This window comes from Excalfactoria chinensis, chromosome Z, assembly GCF_039878825.1.
Source record: "Excalfactoria chinensis isolate bCotChi1 chromosome Z, bCotChi1.hap2, whole genome shotgun sequence".
Lineage (NCBI taxonomy): Eukaryota > Metazoa > Chordata > Aves > Galliformes > Phasianidae > Excalfactoria > Excalfactoria chinensis.
Window position 1 is genome coordinate 8,267,685 of NC_092857.1, and position 22,725 is coordinate 8,290,409.

Here is a 22,725-nt window from a genome sequence, read left to right on the forward strand (position 1 = left end):
CAGAGCTGGGCAAGGCTTTTAATGAGTCCTGAAGTAGCCTTTTACCCTTACCTGCAGCGCAGACAGCAAACTCTTCACCGAGCAGCAGCACACCATGAGCCGGCAGTGTTGTCCCGATGGCATCCAACCCAGGTGGTGCAAGGACAGACAGGCACAGCGCTGGAAGCAGTCTCTGAACTAGGACAGCCCACCTGAGCTGGCTCTGCTCAGCCTCCCAGGGGCTCCCCCCGCCTCCTCCTGCAGCCACCAGCAGCTGTTTGTGCTATTTAAGCAGTGTTCTCAATTTTGGTACCTTTCTCCCAAGCTCCCCTTCTCTCTCGGACAGCCCCGTCCTTCTGCCACACTGGGATTCCTCTCACCCCTCATTTCCTTCCCTTTAAGTCCAGGTCACCTGATGGTGCCCTTCTAAATGTAGCAGTCTTTGCAGCCAAACTCCCCTTGGAATCGCCCAGCAAACCTATGGGCACCTTCATTGCTCATTCCTGTGCACACAATCCCTCATCTCTGCAGAAATCCCATTCCTGCAAGCCCCAGAGCGAGCACACACAGCTCTCTGTGCTTCTGACAGTCTAAACACAAAGCACTCTGCAGTCCAGAGCTGGGTCACACAGCACGGTGCACTGCTCCTTTGGGTGACCGTAACAGGTCATCCCTCGCCCACCTGTAGCACCCCACACACTGCTGAACGCAGCCCCAAGCCGGGCAGTGCAGATGGATGGTGAAAGACGCCCACCTACCACTTAGTGGCCAGAGCTGCACGTTCAAGTGAGGTAAAGAGAATCAAATTCAGCCACAGGCAATTGCTGCGACAGTTCAACCTAAGAAGAGCACGCATCTCCTGCCCTCTGCTGATTTCAGATTTGCCAAGGCAAGGTACAGCTGTGGGCTCCAGCCACAGGTGAGCAAGTGTGCACACGGCAGGACAGAGCAGGAACCAGCTGCCAAGCCCAGGGATGGCGACTCTCATGTGAAATTTTAAGTACAGCAGAAGCACCTTTTTCAGTTAACAGAAAATAAAGCGAGGATCAGAAGGTGAAAGGGAAGAAAAGCACCAGAAGTGGATCAAAATCTGACTACTGTGTGTGGAACCACAAAGGCCGGCTCACAGCAAAGAACCAAGCCTGTCATCAGAAGCCCAAAGGGACACGTGGATTGTTTCCACAAAGGGGGAAGCCTCTCTGCAGAGCCTTAGGAAAACTGCTGCTACAGCATCAGAGGAAGCTCCTGTTCCCTATCCACACTTGGGCTATGCTGCATCGTAAGCTCCAGGAACAGCTCGGGAGCCCTCCTGTGCCCATCCTCAAAAAAGGGGGTTCCTGGGGCAGTCCTTTGCTGCACAGGAGCCAAAGCAGCAAGAGACCCAACAGCTCACAGCCAGCACTGCACCGGAGAAAACACCAGATACCTGCCGCTTCACTCCGTGCTTGCTTACAAGTAGGGGCACAGGAGAGAGACAGCCCAGCCCATTTCTTCCATTAGCACGGGGTCAAAGACATAAGGACAAAGAGCAACCACACACACTGCAGGAAAATGCACAGATATTGGCTGCACTACACAAGAGGGGCAGCTGAGAGGCACTCGAGATGGCAAGTGAGACATGGGACTTACAGAGGCAGCATTGCAGTGCTGTGGCAGTAGCACATCAAGGAATTGTAAGAGCCTGGCTCGAGTTTTGTGGGATTTTATTCTTTTTTTTTTACTATTATTTTTGTAGGTTTTGTTGTTTTTTTTTTTAATACAGGCTAGCGTTGCACCCTTTGCTAAAGCTGCTGATTCTGCCACATAAACTAGAACAGAAATTTCTCAGAAATTAAGTCGTATCCCCTTCTTGTTAATTCACTGTCTGCTTCCCAACTCTGGATTCATGTTTGCAGAAAACATCCCCTGTACAAAGTCTGGCGTGCACCTACACTGTTCTGACTGAGGAATGAAGAAGCCGAGAGTCCATTGAACATCGGATTTTCCCTGTACAACGTGGCCTGATCTGGAGTTTGGTCCACTGAGGACAGTGAGTTAACCATAGAGATCATCGTCGTTGTCTTCACTGTACACGTTGCCCCCGCTGCCACCTCCTGTACCTTGGCTCGGCCCAGCACCTCCCTGGTTACCTGATGGGAACCTGCACACAGCAGGGCAGAAGGGAAGAGAAGAGATGCAGTTCAGAAGCGTCCTCACAGCTCAGCACAATCCCTTCCCCCCACATCAACACCCTGATGCCAAGAAGGAAAAGGGGGAGAAATGTGGTAAAGCTTAAGGCAGGTCACGAAAAGGCTCACAGTGCTGCCAGATGTTGCTTGCTTTAAAGGAAAAAGGGTTGATGGGCTTCAGGAGCACTAGCAGAGAACCCGCACCTGACCTGCAGTGCAGTTTGTACCCACCACAGGCTCAGCTGGCTGTATGTGCTGGGCAGAACAGGAAAAAGCAGTGGAAGAGGGACTGTTTTCAGAACACATCAAACCTGCCCTCAGCACTCTGCTCCTGGGGCTCACCATGTCACACTGCCCTCCCCACTTCCCTCAGTTACCTGAAGCTGCCAAAGCCACGGCTCTGCTGTAGAGTCTGTGCAAACATCTCATATTTCCTGATGTCGTTGTCACTGACAGAGCGGCGAGCAAAGCGCATGGCCTCCTCAAAGTGATCCCTGCGTATCTCAGGAACCGGGTCATCCTCCTCCACTTCCTGCAGCAGGACAGAGAGCTGAGATGAGCCACGTGCAGCTCAACACCTGCCCACACCTCCCTCTGGGTCAGGATGCATCAATACCCACTGAGGCAGGGGCTAGAGAGAGATGCTGCAGCACACTGACTCACAACTGCTGCAGGGGCCTGCTGAGCAATGCCAGTGATGAGGCACCATAGGAGGCCCTCACCCTCCCACAAGAACAGAACAAAGTGCTCCAGCTCAGCGCTCTGTGCCAAGAGCCTACAGCCTACTCGTCCTCATCTGAGGATTACTGAGAGATACACATCATCCCTCACCCACAGGCAGAGGTGGGCTGCCTATCTCATAAGCAGGGAAAGCTCAGTGCCCCACTCACCATGGCAGAAGGGTTGGTCTGCCTCTCACGTTCTCTTCTGATCTCACTCTCAATGGACTCTCGGATGGCCAGTTTGCAGGCACGCTGGCAGATTTCTGTCAGGTCAGCCCCCGAAAAGCCATTGGTCATCTTAGCTAGGAAATCCAGGTCAACATCCTAGCAAAAACAAAACCAAACACAAGAAAAGCTTTTACACCTTCTACTCTCAAATGACAAAGAGGTGCCTTGAGTAACAAGGCGCTACCTCAGCTTCGGACAGTATGAAGAAGACAAGCTGTTAAGGCTCCTGTTCCTGGTAAAAGTATGCTACATAGTAGGGCAGGCCGTGCTTCCCCCCACACCCAGCAAGGACCTGCTACATGGCTACAAATGTCTGCCCTCTGTTCACCTTCAGGAAGAGGCAGGCTGACTTGAGGATTTCAGCCATAAATGGCTCAGATTTTCGCAAAAGAAATCAATAGAACCGTTTCAGACTGGAAATGGAGATGGGGAGAAGGGAGATAAAGACGAACATCCTTCTCCCCTCAACTGACACAGTGGCACTGGAACCTCCTTTTAAGCTTTCCTTCCCAACTGTCCTCAGAAAGCTAAGCTTGGCCTAAGGAAGTTTGTGTGCTCACTTTGCATCTGCTTTTCTCTAATACGTTCTATCAGTTTCATTATTGCCTGCTCCCCAGGCAAGGGATATAACTTTGTCTATGAAAGAGTTCAGCAATTAACCACAGTGGTTCCTCTACAATTTCCATTTCCCACCCCCGTTTTCTACATTTACTTTTTCAGAGTACAAGAATCCTTTCCATCTTGCCATAACAGGCATTTCCCATTCCTGCACCGTGGGCAGAACTCTACTATGTGATAAAGACCTGCTGTGCTTGCACACTGCTATCTATCTGCACTGGTACTTAGTTTTAGATCTCAAGTCTATCCCTACCTCTTCATTTCCATCTTTCGGGAATGGAAGGTTTCCAAGCTCTGTGTGTAGCAGCCACCAACCCCTTGTCTGCCCCCAACCCATTGGAAATGTGCAGCACACAGCAAAATCTAATCAGATACAGCATCAGCACAGATCCTACCTTAGCAACTGGTGATTTCCTCAGGTTGGCTTTAAGAATAGCAACCCGGGACTTCTCATCAGGCAGGGGGATGTAGATGAGTTGATCCAGGCGGCCAGGGCGCAAGATGGCTGGGTCAATGATGTCTGGCCTGTTGGTAGCACCAATGATGAAGACGTTCTTCTTGGTGGACATGCCATCCATCTCTGTCAGGATCTGGTTGATGACACGATCTGCAGCACCACCACCATCTCCAATATTCCCACCTCGAGCCTTTGCAATGGAGTCCAGCTCATCAAAGAAGAGCACACAAGGGGCTGCTTGGCGGGCCTGTAAGGCAAACAGGAACCATTAAATACCATCAGGCAAGGAACACACTGGTTTCATGCTAAGCTTACCCCTGGAATCAAAGCACTTCAGAAGAGCATCAGAGCACTGCCACCTCAAGAACGCAAAGGAGCTGCTTTAGAGCAGTCTCCTGCAAACAAACCCTCCATAAACTCTCCTGGTAACAAGATGAGTAAGGAAAAAAATCCTTCACAACAAGAGAGTTCAAACACTGGCACACAGGGCTACAGATGCCAGGGATTCTCCTTGCTTGGCATGTGTCCACAACTAACATACATGAGGTCCTAACATACACAGATTTCCAAGCTGTCTCTGTGCTCCGGACAGACAGCTGGAGCAGATGGTATCTGAGGCTCTTTTCAACCCACAATTCTTCCTCTCATTCTTCTTTCAACTTTGCTCTTTCAGCAGCTTCCCTGACCCGATAAGAGGATTCCCATGGCAAAGAAGGCATGTACCGTCTGGCACAGAAGGTGACACCATCTACAGAGAACTGGGTAACAGGAGTCAAACTCCTTTCTATACCATGTATACTGAAGGGCAAGAACCTGTAGGAAGTTTGAAAAATCTGTAATGGATATTAGATATTGAGGTTTCAAAATAAGTTAGTAGAGATGTGGGGGACGTTTATGTCGCCTGCCTCACTGCTAAGGCACTGGGACATTTATCATCCTGTAATAACAGATACAAACTGTATAAGGACAAATCCATTTGCACATCTAGGTTCCCAAAGAAGATTAATTCCCCAACATCAAGAAAGCAGCTCCTGCTCACACTGCAAGTTGGAGAAACACAAAATACACAAATAATAACCAGGCCAATTAAGACAGCACAGTGGAGCAGAATAAACACCTACCTTGTCAAAGATCTCTCGCACGTTGGCTTCTGACTCTCCAAACCACATGGTGAGCAATTCTGGCCCCTTGATGGAAATGAAGTTCGCCTGGCATTCGTTGGCAATGGCTTTGGCCAAAAGTGTTTTACCACAACCAGGCGGCCCATAGAACAGAACCCCTTTTGATGGAGTCATGCCAAATTTGAGGAACTTGTCTGGGTGCTCCACAGGATACTAAATTAGAAGAAAAAAAAAAAACACCAAAAAAACAAAACCTTAAACAAGGCCCCAAAAGGCCTGTACTTTGCTCCTACCAAAAATAAAAAAAAATAAAGAAAACAAACCACCCTGAGATTTCTAGTGAGACAAATGCAAGATTCTGTCTGCCCGGGGCCACTGGAGTTTTTTAAAAAGGGGACTGGTTTGAAAAGCACCACAGATAAATTGTAAAGTTGCCCTAAACCGTTTGTTTACTCTTATGGATTGAATACTACAACTTGGGCAGTTTTCCAGCACACTTAAACCCAGCTTTGTTCTGCCCTGCAGAAGCAAAAGGGAACAAACAGCTCATTATCCAACCTTGTCAGCTCTGCCCTCCAGAGAGAGACAAAGTGTCTGATGTGAATATTTATCCTTAGCAACAAGCTCAGATCTAGGCAACTAGTGAACACCAGACAATTAGACTCAAAATTATTATCATATATATATATACATATTTATTTTTTTTTACACTCAGACAAGGTGTCTCTGCAGTGCTAACTCAAAGCAGGAATGTATCAAAACCCAGCCATACTGATGCAGGCATGAGAAGTTTCCACAGAGCACTTGTGGCTGTTCATGTCCCTTCATAGCAGACTTCACTATCACTTCTCACTTGTCCCAATGCTAGCAGTGACAGGAAGCTCTTTGGAGGCTCACTGCATGAGAGTCCTCATTTGCCTTCTGGCAGATAAAGCCACTATGTGATAAGACTCTCCACAGTGGTACCACTGTTGTTTTCCACTTAAACAGCAACTCCTGCTGTTTCTGCACATAGCACAAGGCCCACCCAAGATTTCACTGTAGACTCAACTAAGGAAAGCCTGACAGGAGCTGCTCTCCAAAACCTTCCTCTCCCTCATCTCACTAACACAGAATACTAGGGTATTTTCAGCCCACTACAAGCAATTACTCTAAAAATCTCTGCATTTCACAGCCCAAAACTGAATACTGAGAAATCCTTTTTATGCAGAAATCTACTGGAAATCCTCACCTGTACAAGCTCCTGGAGTTCTCTCTTTACATCTTCTAGACCACCAATATCTTCCCAAGTAACTTGTGGCACCTCCACCACAGTCTCCCGAAGAGCAGAAGGGTTGCTCTGGCTCAGAGCCCACTGTTAATAGAAGAAACAACAGCATAGAATTGTATCATGTCATGCTAAAATGTTCCAGATAAGCAATTAAATAATGCACCTAGAAGAAAATGGGTCTGTCTTGCATTACCCTGAAGTCATCCATGGTCACAGCCAGTGAGTTCATCACTTCAGCATCAATGGTTTCATCTTCCAGGTCAATGAGATCCATCTTCTTTCTGATAGCCTGAAGAGCAGCTTCTGAGCAAAGAGCAGCCAAGTCAGCACCAACATGTCCATGGGTCTCATTTGCCACCTGAAAGCAAAGCACTGACTATGACTCACAGGGATACAAGCAAGCACTCACAAGGAAAGGCATGCCCTGGTCACCCTTTCAGAGTTTCACTGCACCTTTGAATGACAGGAATGTCAGTGCTCCACTGTGGTGTTTAGGAAAAGTGTTACCACATATTTAAAAGGCAGAAAAACTGCTGTTCTGTGTCCCACTTGAGATCAAAGTGGCAAGTGGAATTCAGAAGAAAGACAATCAAAAAGACTGGAGATCTTCACTCAGGATAGAGATTACAGGAACAAAATGAGTGTCCCAAGTCACCACAACATTCACACCTTTGAAACTTACTTCATTTCCAAAGAGAATGCCACAACAAACACAGGAGGACAGTGGCAGAGCACCTGTAGACTCTACTGACGCATGACTGCTTCACAATGCTATTCTTAACGAGCAAGAGAGGATTTTTGGTCACTGTTAAATGAACTAGAAGGAAGCTCAAGGATCACACTTTTAACTGGGTAAAAGATGTCCTAAATGAGCAACTAACATTTGCTGATAAAAGCCTAACAGCTCCTCCACTGCGAAACACTACGCAATAAACATCCACCTTCCCCAACAGCATGCTGCTCACCTGCTCCAGATCCACATCATCAGCCAGTTTCATATTTTTTGTGTGGATCTGCAGGATCTCCAGGCGCCCAGTTGCATCTGGGATACCAATATCTACCTCTCTGTCAAAACGACCTGGGGAATACAAAGCATATGTTAAGCTACTGACTCTACAAACCAAAGAAGCTGCAGTGGCTGTTTTCCTCTGACTGAACAACCTGACGACAAGCCATAATTTCAGAAAATGACAGAGCTTTGTGTTTCTCTACAGCATCTATCAGCATAGTTGCAAAGTCAGATCAGAGAAGGAGAGGTCTTAGCAGTGTAGGTGAAGTGAGACTACTATATGAACTAGAGTTCAGTATTACAAAAAACAGATTGTTAATGGCTTAGTGACTTCTTTTCTGGCCTCATCTGCAGAAAAAGGTGCTTCTCCAAGATATCACAAGGCTTTTTTGTTTACTGCTATCTCTGTGTCCTCAGCATAAGAACTTGCAAGTTCTGAGAGAACAATTTAGTTTTTCTGGACTTTTCGCAGTACTCATCCTAACAATACCCAAGCAGTGAAAAGCCAAAACCTAATGTGGGGAGGCGGAGGCAGAAAGCTTACATACTACTGAAATATTATCTAAAGTACACATGCCCATTGTTAGTCTCCAGTAATGCCTCTGCAGACTGTAAACTCCTGTAAACTTGACTGGTTTGCTATTACAGACTTCACTGCTCATACACCAGACATTCATTCACACTGATAATTTTTGGAAACCTAGATCTTGGAAACTATCTGACTCCTCATCAATAAAAATTAAGAGATGCCAGAAAATTATTCCTCAGCCTAAGGCATGAACATCCTCTCAAAAAGCCACTTACTCCTTCAGTGTACCCCAAGCTACCCTCAACTAAGAAAGGCTGCCATTAGACTTCAAGTATTTTGTTATTTTCCTAAGCTCTAACCTAGTAAGGCTAGAAAATCATACCAAAGCCCAGACACCCAGAAGTTAAGCACAAACAAGCAGTCAATAAGCCACACAGAAAATGTTTAACATTAAATTTCTGCTCAGTCTTTTCAAGGTCCCTGAAGCACAGTCTGTAATAAAGTATCTAACAGACAAAGCAGAGATAATAAGACAGTTACCAAATCGCCTGAGTGCTGGGTCAATGCTGTTTGGTCTGTTGGTAGCTGCCATAACAATCACATGTGCTCTCTGTTTCAGTCCATCCATAAGAGTCAATAGCTGAGACACGATGCGACGCTCCACCTCTCCATGCGTCTGTGGAGATGGAAAGCAATGATCAGACTTAAAGCTCTACAGCACAGCACAGGTACTAGTGCTGCACCACAGCGAACAGACACTAAATCCACCAGCTGCTAAGAAACAACGTGAAAGATACACAGTTCCTCTCACATCCAACTGCTGCTTTACCCTATACTCAAAGCACACAAATTCTTTCCAGTTGCTACCAAAAAGGGTGTACAGATACATCTTTAGATCCCAAAGGCCATTTTTACCTTCTCTCTCTTTGGAGCAATGGCATCCAGTTCATCAATGAAAATGATGGCAGGTGCATTTTTTTCAGCTTCTTCAAAGGCTTTCCTCAGGTTGCTTTCAGACTCACCAGCCAGCTTGCTCATGATCTCAGGACCTGAAAAACAGCAGCACTGTAGCACCCAGAAGAGAAGCAGCCAGCTCCAAGGCATGCACCTGAATTTTTTCAGTACAACACAGGAGTATCTCTATTTCAAGCCAAAGCAAACACTATCAACCAAATTCACTAAATTTGCAGCTGAACAGGCAAGAACAGCATGCGGAATTACTTTCTATCGTTATTCTGGTGTTTTCAGTTTACTCTAACAGAATGCAGTACTAGTCAATGAGCTACCTTTAGCTGCCTCTTTTCTTACCCTATTTCACACTTGGTGAGGTTCTCTGTAATGTGCCACCACACACTGTTAATGCCAGTCCTAGCTTGCAAGAAAAGCAATCAAATTATATGGTGATGAATTATCAGAGTAGGGAAGGAAAAAGCTATAAGATACTGAAGCTATCTTCAGCTTGCATTACACAGGTAAACATTTACCTCTATACAAGCTTATAAATAGACTCTAAAACAAAACGAACAAGAACAACAACAACAAAAAAAACAACTCACACATACATGACCAAAAAAAAAAAACCAAACCCACAAGCAAACAGCCACAAAAGCACCCCAGGCAGCCTCCCCCCAAAACATTAATCCATAAAAAAATATGAACACATAAATTCCAGAAAGGACAGCGATCCCCTGAGATTTCCTACGACTGCTGAACTCTAACGCTTACCAATCTAATTTGTTTAGATTTTTTCCACCATCATGATGGGAGTGATCCTGAAGACAAAGCATGCTTCTTCAGAAGGATCCAAGGAAAATAAACCTGACCCTCAGGAGTGCAAAGCTGCTAGCTGACTGAAGTGCCCTAGCTGCAGAGCACACTGGTGCAGGCAGGTACTGTTTTACTTCAGGTAACTCATCAATTCACACCAGCTCTGTCTACCACCTGCTGCTTCGGGTTTGGGATGAGCAGAGAACATATCACTAACTGTGACAAAAGATGTTATATTTATTATGCAACAGATGTTTCTGGAGATTGGCTTATTATCAGTGACACCTTACATACACTTAGGAAATATAAGACAAGGGTGACATATGGGCAGGGACACCCACTGTATCTGAAGTTGTCAGAAGTAAAAGCAAGTTAATTCATTACCACTGGTCACTCCTATGATACCTTGAGTTAAAAAGCAGATCCTGACGCTCTCTGCTATGCTGTGCTTCTTTCAGCTTCATGGGTCTAACCGAAATCATAAAAGGGAGGTAAGGCAGCAGTTCTCAAGTACAAACATTCAGTTTGCTACAATAACGGAATGTTTGTACTTGAGAACTGCTGCCTTACCTCTCTTTTATGATTTCAATTAGAAAGAAAATACACCTCGGTATAGAAAGGACATGGAGGTGCTGGAGTAGGTCCAAAGAAGGGCAACAAGGTTTGTGAAGGGCCTGGAGATTATGCCCTGTGAGGAGAGACTGAAGGAACCGGGGCTGTTCAGTCTGGGGAAAAGGAGGCTGAGGCAGGATGTAATTGTTCTCTTCCAATCCCTGAGAGGTGCTTACAGCAAGAGTGGGGTTGGTCTCTTCTCACTGGTGACAGGTGACAGGATGAGGAGGAAATGGCCTCAAGTTGTGCCAGGGAGGTTTAGGCTGGATATCAGGGAAAAATGTCTTTACAGAAAGGGTTGTGAAGCACTGGAGTGGGCTCCCCAGGGAGGTGGTTGTGTCACCATCCCTGGGTGTGTTTAAAAAAAGGTCTGAATGTGGTGCTCGGGGACATGATTTAATAGAGGGTTGTTAGAGTTGGGGTAGCATGGTTGGGTAGTGGTTGGACCTGATGATCTATAAAGTCTGTTCCAACCTGAGCAATTCTATGATTCTGTAATTCTCAGATGAGAGAAAAGCAGTGAGGAAAATTCAGATACGAGTTTATGCCCACTACGAAGACAAAATTCTATCTATCTCAACTACTGTAAGTGATAATGATCAGCATGAGGTTCTGTCATTTGTAGCTAAGTTCCTATGCACACATTATAGCTTTCAGGAAAAGTTCCTCCCAGTTCAAGTTAAATGAAATGAAACAGGTCTTGTACTTTACTTGAAGGGAAGAAAATTGCAGTGCAGACTAGCTTCTTTTTGGAATAAAACATGCTGGCAAGAAAAAAACAAACGAAAGTTCACACCTATACCTGGAATAATCTCACTGCTTCACTCCTAGCCATGCCCCTACAACATAAATGAACACTCAGACAGACTGAGTTCCTGCAACACAAAGCTGCCCTTCAACCACTCTGCAACAAAACAATTACACTTGAGTACAGTGCCACTAAAGATGCTTCTGCACAAATGGCATCTAAGCATCCCCAGTGGGGCACCAGAAAGAGGTAAGGAAGATGTCAAGGAGACAACATACCTATAGGAGCCTTAATTAAACCATTCACTACCTTAGCTGGATGAATGATTACACAGCATATCTTGTTCCAAAGCAGACCCAAAACTTACCATTAATCAGGAAGAAGAAAGCCCCAGTTTCATTGGCCACTGCTCGGGCAATCAGTGTTTTGCCAGTGCCAGGTGGACCATACAGCAGGATTCCCCGTGGAGGCTGGGAAAAGAGAAAAGGGACTTAGGTGGTGAACTTGTATCAAAATGTCTAAGAATCTTCATAGTGAAATTCCAAGCATTTGATAAAATCAGTCCGAAATCATGATGCAACCTCATGCAACAGCTGCCATCCTATCATCAACAACCTGACTGCTTTGCATGACACACAAACAAAACCCAGCCTGTAACCAACAGCACTTATTCAAAACACCACTCTGTTTTTCAAATGCCAGTGCTTCAATCTGCAAAATATGTGAGGAAATTCTCCCCTCATACCAGCACTAGAAAGACAACAAACAACGCACAAGTTACTCCTCTTACTTATTCCCCTCCAGTATGTCCTAAGCCTCCTACATAATGAGCCATCAGCAAAAGCAAGACCACTCATCCACCTGATGCACACAAGTCCTTACCTTCACCCCTATGGCCTTGAAGAGAGCAGGGTGTCGGAGAGGAAGTTCCACCATCTCTTTGATCTGAGCCAGCTGCTTCCGGCAGCCACCAATGTCATCATAACCCACCTCATTCAGTGACTCTTCTTCATCCTACGAGGAAGGAAATGCATTAAACACTTGAGTGAAAACAATGGTTCAGCAATCCCTTCCCAGCTTCAGGAGTCTGGACTTTTGCTCAGTGTAATTCCTTTGTTGTTTTGAGAATCTCATTTTCAAGTCTTTCACATTTGTCTCTTAGCTCTGACTACCCAAACATTCAATGGCAATCGCCTGCCATAGGAGACACTCCAGAGACCCCCCCAACATGGACAGGGTCCACCTCAGGGACCCCCACAAGGGGTTCTCAGCAGAATCCACCCTATTGGACAACAGCCTGAAGCTAAAAAACTGAAATGTCCTCAGCTCCACACAGCGTTTTTCAGCAACAACTATCATCAGAATGTTATCAACATTGTTTTTATTCTAAAGCCAAAACATAGCACCATATCAGACACAATCAAGAAAATCAACTCTGTTCCAGTTGAAAAAAGGATACAGTAACATTAGGCCACAATAAAATGATTAATTAACAGCACCTGGAATCTTAGAGGAGCTCTCTAGGCTCTGCTGTAGGCTTTGTGGAAACCTTTTTCCTAGTATCTGCCAGGAACTTCTCCTGACTCAGCTTGTGCCACTGCCTCTAGTCCTGTCCCTGGGCACAACTCTCAGAAAAGTCTAAACCTTTCCACCTTGCCAGTAGGCCTTCTGCTTCACCTTTCCTACTCTAGGCTGCATAAACCCACTCTTCCAGCCCCATCTTATTTATTGTGACCTCCTGCTCTTCATCATTTTGGTAGCCTTGGCTGAATCTGCTCCTGTCTGCCTCTGTGGTGTCCTAATGAGCCCAAAGAGGTCTCCTTCAGTGTCCCACAGCTGCTGAACAGAGAGAGGAGTTAACCTGAGAACAGCACTCAATCTGACTTGCAGCTAGTTGAAAGGCAGCCATGGCCAAATTATCCCTGCTCCTGAGATTTCCTTTTCTATAAAAGCAAGGTGGCCTATTCCTGATGGACCAGCTGCTCAGGCTGTCTTAAAATTTGGATGTCCAAGGTTAGATATCTCAAGGGATTGAAATCAAGTTAAAACAAAACCAATTGTTTAGAAATCTTAATTATCTCACTCAAAAAGCATTACTTGCTGTCTCCTCACGTGGCATGAAATTTAGTAACACGTTTAAGCCTTCTTGCTGTGGATCAAGGGAACTCTGGAGTTAAATGATACATTTAGTACCCATAAATTCCACTTAATGCCCAGCAATAGATACCTGGAACAGATGCAAAACCAGCTGCTACCAAATTATGGCCTAAGCATTAGTGTAATCCCAGTATCTGAAGGACAGTAGAAGCACATTTCTCCAACTACTGCCAGCATCAGCTCATCCCCTGGAAAGAGCTTCCAGTGGTTCATTCAATAAAATGCCATTCCCAGACCTGAAAGCACTGTCACAGAGCGATTTCACAGGACAGACTGGAGTCAGTACAAGAACTGTGTGATAGGATTCTGCTCACCTCTCGTTTGATGGGCTCTCCTTCACAATGGATCACTGTGTCTGGAGCCACTATGCAGTAAGGGCTTGGATCTGTCTCCACCACTTTGAACTCCACTGCACGCATCCCTCCACGCACCAGGAAAATGTCACCTGTGAAAACCCACAATTCAGTAACCTGTTGCAACTGACATCCTGCAAAATGTCAATTCCTGGACTATCCAGCAGCCTCAGAGGACAAGGAAATAGGTTATACGTACATATGCCACTGGCATTTTTCATATTGCTCTGCATTTCAGACTCAAGAGCTGCACACACTGTGACTATCAGGACATCACTTAGACCTGTAGCAGTTTAATTTTCTCAAATTCATGCAGAAACAAACAGAAAACAACAGAAAAGAATATTCCAACTAAGTACCAAACAATCAAACATAATTAATCATATTTATTTTCCATTCAATTTCAGTGTAGCTGTTTTAGAACTCCTTTTGTTTATGAAAAAAGAAAAAGCCCTTCAGATACTGTTTAGGGAAAAAAAAAAAAAAAAAGCAAACAGACTAATAATAAGATCCAAAAGAAAGATTCTCATGTTTTTCTCTGCCTCCTTTAGAAACTAGCTATCAATTTGCAAGCAGGCAGCTCTATTGTAGTGTATAGCCCAAGGGACAGCAGACAGTGCAACCACAAGTGAAAATCCATAAGACAGGAGAAACCAAAGGCAGACTGAAATGGTGTGCCACCCTGAGCAACCATAGGTTTTCACAAAATATGCAGAGCTACACGAGACTTGATCCCAAAACAGGTGTTTGTTTGTTATTTTAAACAGCTCCCCAGCTGCCCCACTTTGACTCCCAGTGCCTTATGTTTGAGAACAGCTACTGCTGACTGTTTCACTACAGAAATTCACTCCTGCCACCATCTGTACACTGCTTTTGCTACCACTGCTCCAAACAGGTGACCTTCTGGAGTGGCTGTTCCAGCGCACACAAAGAAGTGCAAAGTCAATCCCTGAATGTCCTATTACTGCCTACCAGCTCAAAGAAGAAATTCTATCCAGAAGCAACAAGGGAAGGGGCAAAAATCCCTAAGATAATAAAAAACTTACTTTGAATTTATCTTCATAAGTTGTTACTAGTTGCAACAACTGCTTGCTTCTAGAAGTAGAATAATACGTATTATTGAACTACAACTCCTGACTAAATTGGGCCACAGAAACTGGAAAACTTTATTCAGCCTGCACTTATGCTGTGCTAGGACCTACTTGTTCCAGCAGATGTGCTACTAGCATAGCTCTGAAAGTGCAATTGGTTTTCCAAGCAATCTTTCAGTTATTAATTGAATTATTTTGAAGAAGTTAATTTAATTAGGGTGCCATCTGGTATATCCAACCAATTGCTTAACACAAAAGCACAAAAGCGAATACCCAATCCTGTCAAGTGGTAGCAACTTAGTTAACATGCTCCCATTCACTGTAGCAAAATAAATGAACAAATATCAGCATCAGTAAAATCTCTCTACAGTTGCCAGCCAGTCTGATGCCTTGTAGATTTGTGCAAGTGAATAGCAATTTTCTTTACAGTCTTAGGACTACAACACATAATCAAGTCTTCAATAACAAGTGCTGTTACCTTTCCTGATGGGTCTGTATGCCTCCAGGAAGTACGGTTTGAGATAGACCTCGAAGAGATTCCCTGTGATCCCTTCTACTGTGTCATCAATTGGCAGCACGTGGATACGTTTGCCATACTTCACATCTGGGCAGGGCTGGATGCTGCAACAGAAGAAAACGTTGGTTAGCCACATCATCCTGGACTTACACCCAAGTCTGGAAAAGGCAGTGATATCTCTTCTCAGGCTAGTACAATTGCCAGAAAGGACTATCCAAGTCCTTGCTGAGACTTCCCACCTTCCTAAGAACATTAAATGCTAAGAAGCTGAATATCACAAGCACTAGAGAACTCGTCTTCACATCACACCTTCCTTCACTCCTCTGAGCCTTACCCAAGCCTGCTGTGGAGTTTCATACTTTCTTCCTGCTCTTCCACCAGGATGTCCTTCACTAACTCAAAGGCAAATTCACAGATTACTAGAGCAGCCAAAGAATTGCAGGAATTACAAGCCATTTTTTGTTTCAGTAAGGAACAAAATGCAGCTGAACCAACTGTATGGAAAACGGAGCTGCAGGTAACTTTTGTCTTTCATCTCTCTCTTGTAACTTACTACAAGGAATCAGAGCCCACTGCCAATAAGCCTGATATACAGCAAAGGTTCTCAAAGTACCAGTTGGTGATAATCAGCTTGTAGCCAGGCATCCATATGACATCCCAACTGAAGTTTAGGTGGAAGTACTAAGGCCCTTCCCACTGTTTTAAATAAACACTGCAGCTGTCAGTTTCATAGTGTAGGTGTGTAGGCCAACAGACTGTTGTAGTGGTAGCTTCAGCTGAGAAGCAGAAAGCACAAACTGGCCTTCTTAAGAAAAGCCTACATACAATTGCAACTGACTGCATTACTTTTCATGCATTACTTTGCTAGAAACTCTTAACAGACACTTTAACTATATGCTTTACAAACATGATACAGCAAAAGAGTAGAGGAAAAACCAGACTGCCCCAGAAGGAAAATAGCTTATGGATCACAAGCAGGAAGCCTTCAGCACATGAATTTGGATTTTGATAGAGACTAATCTGCAGAAAGCAATACAATAAGTAATAAAATATATGCAACAAAAACTTAGAGGGCAAGAAGTGTGAAAATTCTGTGACTACTGCAGCAGCGATAATAAGTGATTTATAGAGTTGAGAACTATCCTAAACACAGTCCCATGAGAAAAAGTGACCAGAAGCTGAATTATTACAGTAGGAAAGACTTCAAAAGTAACCTCGTATCTAAAATAAGTTTTCATCTTTATTTGACACAAACTGTGACAAAGGACTGTCCTGTTACAAACTATGGCTCTCCCCAGCTCCTAAAAGCCAAGATGTACTTTACACAATGTTATCTCACAGCTTTCTCCAAGCCTTGCACAAGAAAACTCCTGCAACACTTTTCAATAATTCCTAGTTACAAAGTTACAAAAACTGAAATTTAGACATCCGTTATATAAATGTATCCTAAAGTCTTTTAATCTGAGTTTTTCACTGCTTCATGTTTTTTATATCCATTCCCAGCACATTTTAAGACTGGTACAGCACAAGCAGCTGCGTGCTTCAGCTAAATAATGTGAGATACATAACAACATTGTTCAATGCTTTCCACTGTTATTATAGACATTAAGAATTTAGAACTTGCAAGTTCGTCTGACAAATTAAATTTGGGATCATTAAACTGTCTAATTTAATTACAGGACCTAGGTTTGTGAAAGAGCTAATAAACATCAGTAATCTTTACCATCAATTTTCGGTATTAATCTGAGTATGTACACAGCCAGAAACATACAAAAGTTAAGTGAGATCCCTGATGCAGGTCACACACTTGGAAACATTTCTGAGGTCTCTTCTGAAATATATAAAAATAATTGCTGCAAACTTTGTCTCTAAATTCAAAGCCAGTACACAAATTATGTATATATTACACGTATATTCAGGGATATGCAAGGGTTAGCAAGCCAGTCCCCACCTGATCACATCACCAAGGCGCACTCTCAGGTTGTTGCGAACAACCCTATTCATGCGAATCTTCTCATCTGAGCACGTATCATCTGACAGAACAATGCAGACTGCTTCTCTCCTCTTCTTTCCTTTCAGGAGAACAGTGTCTCCTCTGAACAGCTGCAATTCATCCATTTTTGCCTGTTAACAGTAAGAACATTAGAACAAGCTTTTGATAAGGCAATTCAAGCATCTGAATTCAAGTCACTTGACCTTGGTGAATTACATATTGGAAATGATGTACCAAAGCCACAAAGACACTGGATCCCACTGCTCTGATCAAGAGCTAATCCTGACTAAGGGCTTAAATTCAAGTGAATCTTAAAAGTTCATAATCAAAATATATCTTTATTATGGAAGAGTGGTAGAAAACAAGACAGTCCATCTCCCTCACTTGTAACAGTTTCTAATACAAACACTTAGATTCATGCTGCAAAGTTAAATTTCAAGTTAATACACAGCAGCTGTTTGTGTATTATCTACATTTATTTATTTGTTAACAGATGACACACCTGGGACAGAGACACAACACTGTTGTCTTCATTGATGGCTTCATCAACAATTAACCGATTGGGCCTGTTCTTCTGCTTCAGAATAGCAGTCGATAAGTCATCTGCTTTAGAACTGGAGAAGAAAAAAGAAGTACTGAGTTTAAGTGATAACACTTCTCCCTTTGCAGACATCCGCCCCTTGCTTCGGTTTCCATTTTCGACATGTTTCTTTGTCAGCATATATTTTAGAAACCATCCTTGTTTGTAAAATAAAGGAGAATGTTATTACCAGGCACCAGTTTCAGGTGCTCAGTGACAACATTTCCTGTGAGTAAACATTAAGTCAGTCTCAAATGGAAATGGCTATAAAGTTATCTATGAAAAGAAGTGGTCACTGAGATGTTGCTGACAGTGTTTTCCCTAAAAGAATTACTTACTCATCTGCAATCACATGTAACCACTGCCACTGAAACAAAAGTTTAAGTCCATTTGGCATCCAATCCCAGATAAACGGGGGAATTAAAGAACAATGCCACAGCTCCCCCGACAGGAAGGGCTGTAGGAGTTTTGCCTGTCAAGGTCTATTAGTTAAAGTTTGCCAGTCAGTGAAACTATCAAGAGCTCATTAAAAGCTGCTTGTTGTTTTGCTTTTTGAAGAAGAATCTTTCTGTAATATCTTCACAGAAGTCACTGAAGCTCTAACACAGTACACCACAAGAAATATGAAAATGACTGGCTTGACTTTGTCAAGGCAAACAGAAACAGTAAAAAAATGAAAGAAAGGCAGGTTAAGACACTCCCTTAACAAAACAAACAAACAAAGACCACCAAAAAAGCACGATTTGGAGCCAGCTGAATCCTGAGGAGTTCTTGGAGGTTGTACTTCTGCCAGTCAAAACAGCAACATGGTTCTGACTTCCCTTGACAGACATCTGACTACTTTTCTCTAAGAAGTTCAGATGTGCCAACATCCATGGTCACAGAAAATGATGCAGGGTTCAGTCACATTCTGGCAAAAATAACTTAAAAATAAGCTTTCCTCTGTATTAAGCAAGCAGCAAAGAACTGACAGCTTTGTGGACAACTGCGTTGGCTCCATTTAGCTCCTTAGGGAGAATATAACCAGAAGTCAAACCTTGAGTGGAAGCAGTAGAACGAAGTACTATTCACTATGAACGCAGCATGCTGCAGGACGAACTGCTTAACACGTTCACTGCACCTTGAGAAGTGTATCAGAAAGGTCTGTTATACCTCATCTACAGCATGATGTTACCCCCACATGCCCAAGACAGAAGTCATTCCAAGACAAACCATGTGGAGTTGCCTCTTTTCCCTGACACTTAGAGAGGGACAACAGCAACAGCCAGGCAGCGCAGTCTGCTTTTTTCCAAAAGCTCTTCAAGCTTTGCATAAATCCCAGTAGCAGAGGAAACATGCTGCAAATGACAGGGAGCAGTACTTCAAGCAAACAAAACAAGGAGTTGTAAAACATGTCTTTCCAGGACTGCTAGCACTGGGCAAGTCGATTTTTTCCCTTTCTTCATTAAAGAGTGCAACATGTAAGAAATTAATATATCCCCCTTTCAAGCACTATGCAAAATGCTCCAGACCCTCTCTAAACCCAATGAGATAAAAGAAAGGCTGCTGGATACAACCAGGAATAAGCCCACAGATTTCATCTTCAAGGGAAAATGTGGTCTTGGCAAAGTTCTAAATGGGCTGGGACTTACACAAACACATGCGCGCACACACAAAAACCCTAACTGAGCAAAGAAGAATGGAACCAATATGCCACCAGTCCAGTAGTTAAAACAGCAAATAGAAATAACAAAGTACTTTGCACCAGCATAAGCTCCTGGGCAAAGGGAATTACTTCAGTAGGCACATTGCAAATCTTGAACTAGGGGACACCAGACAGCAACAATAGCTCTATTCGGTCTGTTCAAGTTTGAATGCAAATCATACTCCTCCATACATGAGATGCGGATCCAAAGACCTTTTGGTAAGAAGCCATTGACAGACTTTGGCTGCATAAACTGTCACTTAAACTATGTCATTATCCTCTGGGATGCAGAGATTATTATGCAGCCTAAAATACATGCCAGGACACAAGATAAAACAGAAAAGAAATTGGGCAGCAAGTGAAAGGCTTCCAACCAAAGCTTTCAGTAAAACAACAGTGCAGACACTTTCCAGTACATAGCAATGGTGAACAGCACAGCAAGAGGTACATTTAGCTCTGCTGAATGTGAGGAGAAGGTTCTGGTACTGAAGAACTGAATCTGCAGTTTCCTAAGTAAGAAGTGAGGGCTGAATCAATGCTACCATTACATTACAGCACTTACAGCAATCGAACAAACTTGGAAGCATTAGAAAAAAAATCTACAGGAATCAGCATACTCATACATAAATGTCTGGGGTCAGTTTCAGTTATCTAACCCAACTGTTGTACAGAAAAAGAAAACAAAGTTTTTAAGAAATTACATGACAGTTACACAGGAAAGTGCCAACTCAGACAAGTGTAACCCTGTCTTTCAGTTACAGGTCAGAATGTCACCACCACTATTTGTGTTCATTCTCTCTCCTGAGGGCTCCTCAAGCATTAACTGAAAAGACGAAGCAAAATGTGCCCCCCACACTTTTAACATTTTTCTGTGTGTCAGAGCGTCTTTGTTCAGCAGACAGTAACACCTAAAAGCTGCTATGGCAAACAACGTGAAGCAAGCAGGAAACAATTACTGTTCTTCTGAAAACAACCACTAAAGAAAAAAAGAGTCACTAAGATCATAAGAAATCCTGATGAACTACTAGGGAACTAGGATATTCCTGTAAGTCCATGGTACACAGTGAAAAGTCACTGACTTAAGATGACTCCAACTTCAGAATGAAAGTGAAAACAATTGTGCCTTCTGCTGGCTGCTGGGCCTTTTTAATTAGTGTCTTCAAGAGCTTTCTTCTGTGACAAACCTGTCAGTAGCTCCTTACCATCCTGAGCCCAAACATCCACGATGCAGATGGAACTGCTTTCCTCAGGTAGGTATTAAAAAACCTACAAAACATTTTATCCATTAAAGCAAATGAATGACATTCCAGATGACTGCAGCCACTTACTAGGACAGCATAGGACAACCAAGCAATGAGTTCAAAGCCACGCTCAAGATGAGCCAGACAGGTATGTACATGAAAATCTCTCAAGATACCACACTCTGTTAGCTCGTGCAGCACTAAAATTCAAGATGGTTGCCAACACCACTGAACTAAAAACTGCAGCTAAAAAGCAACTGTTCCCTAGTTGAGTAACTTTTGATTCCTACATAGTGAGATAACTTTGCAAAAGGAGAAAAAGCCTCCTTCACTCAGCTAACAGGCCGATTAGACTATCGCCTCCATCACAAGCTGGAAACTGAATTCTTGGCACATCTTCAAGGAACTGACGTAGCAGGGCCAGGTCTAAATTTCAGGAGTTGCAAAAGAAAATCAGAACATAAAACAACAGACACTAAAGTGACTGAAAGTGCCTCTGGCAAGGCCAGGGAGTCACTTCAAGTATTCCTGGATTTAGGAAAGCACGTTCAGGTGATGTTTTTACTCATCTCGAGAGCCATCACAGTGGTGCGCACACGTGGGATGGAAGCTGTGGGCCTGTTATTGCCCAACTCATTTTTGAGAAGCATGAAAGACGATCTTCAGCCTGGAACCTTAAACAGTGCGAGGCAAAGGCACGGGAGATGAAAATAGAGCGGATTGCCTCAGCTGCCACGGGGCCGGCCCAGCACAACATGTCGGCCTCTCCCCATGCCGAGTCACCTGCCAGCCCGCGGCCACGGCCCGGGGGCCGTTCGGGTCTTGCAGGAAAGAGACCGGGACGCGGCTCTACCCTCTCGCCGGCCGCTCCGCCGCTTCCTCCGGGTCCTACGAGACAAAGCGCTGCCTGACTGCGGCCTAGTCCGGGCGGGACAGAGCGGGGTACGACGAGAGGGCCCGGCCCGGCCTTGCCCCGCCGTGACTCGACACTTCCCGGGCAGGGACGGCGGGAGGGGGCGGCGAGGGCCCCCTGCGGGCACGCGCCTGGCCGGGAGCGCGAAGAGCGGCCCACCCCCCTCCCCCGGCCCCGCCTCCGCCTCCTCGGGGCCTGCATGACACAGCGGGATCGGGAACCGGAGCCGGGCCTTCCCCGCGCTCTGAACGGCCCGGCCCGGCCCGGCAGCGCCGCGCGGCGCCGAGGCGAGGGACGGGGAGGAAGGCCACGCCGGGCCCAACGCCTCGGCGCCGGGCCTAGGCCGCGGCCTGCCGGCAGAGGCCCGCACTTACTCGGATCCCGAGGCCATGGCGCTGAGGGGGAAGGGGCGAGGGGAGACGCGCGACGGCGGCTCCTCAGAACGGGCGGCGGCGGCGGACGCGGGGCTCGGGGCGGACTCGCGGCGGACGCGGCTCAGGACGCTTCGCGCTGACTGAACCTCACAGCCGACTCATCGGAAGGGGGAGCTCCGCCCTGCCCCGCGCCTTCTCACCTGCCTAGCAACAGCGTGCGCTGGCCAATCGGAAATTCGGCCCGGCGTGGGACTCAGCCAATCAGGAAGCGGATAGAAGGTGGGGGAGGGGAAGAAAAAAAGAAAAAGCGCTCTCCGTCTCTCGCCCCGCCCCTTTCCTTTTCTCCTCCCAATCATCGCGAGCCAAGCGCGACAATGGTCAGCCAATCGCAGCGCTCCTCTGCCGTGGTTGCTCTACCTGGCAACACGGGCCGGGCAGCCAATGGCAAAAATCCGCCAATAGGAAAATCCAGACGGCGGCTCCCGCCCCGAAAGCGAAGCGCCTCGCCTCGCGATTGGCTAGCACCTGAGCAGAAGGGACGCGGAGTACGGACGCTGCAGCCAATGAAAAGGGCGGGAGCTGGTGATTGACAAC

The 22,725-nt window shown here is 45.2% G+C and overlaps 1 protein-coding gene across 1 annotated transcript; it reads right to left on the reverse strand.

The window, feature by feature from the left end:
- Nucleotides 1-1,665: 1,665 nt before the first annotated feature.
- Nucleotides 1,666-22,399, reverse strand: VCP (valosin containing protein). Its single transcript, XM_072359152.1, has 17 exons — nucleotides 22,132-22,399; nucleotides 17,842-17,953; nucleotides 17,298-17,470; nucleotides 15,308-15,450; nucleotides 13,700-13,830; nucleotides 12,111-12,242; nucleotides 11,596-11,698; nucleotides 9,017-9,150; nucleotides 8,642-8,777; nucleotides 7,529-7,641; nucleotides 6,757-6,921; nucleotides 6,525-6,647; nucleotides 5,294-5,506; nucleotides 4,111-4,419; nucleotides 3,038-3,193; nucleotides 2,525-2,679; nucleotides 1,666-2,119 (listed from the first exon to the last, which is right to left on the reverse strand). The coding sequence occupies exons 1-17, from the start codon at nucleotides 22,146-22,148 to the stop codon at nucleotides 2,014-2,016; spliced, it is 2,421 nt and encodes an 806-aa protein (XP_072215253.1). The 5' UTR covers nucleotides 22,149-22,399; the 3' UTR covers nucleotides 1,666-2,013.
- Nucleotides 22,400-22,725: the final 326 nt, after the last annotated feature.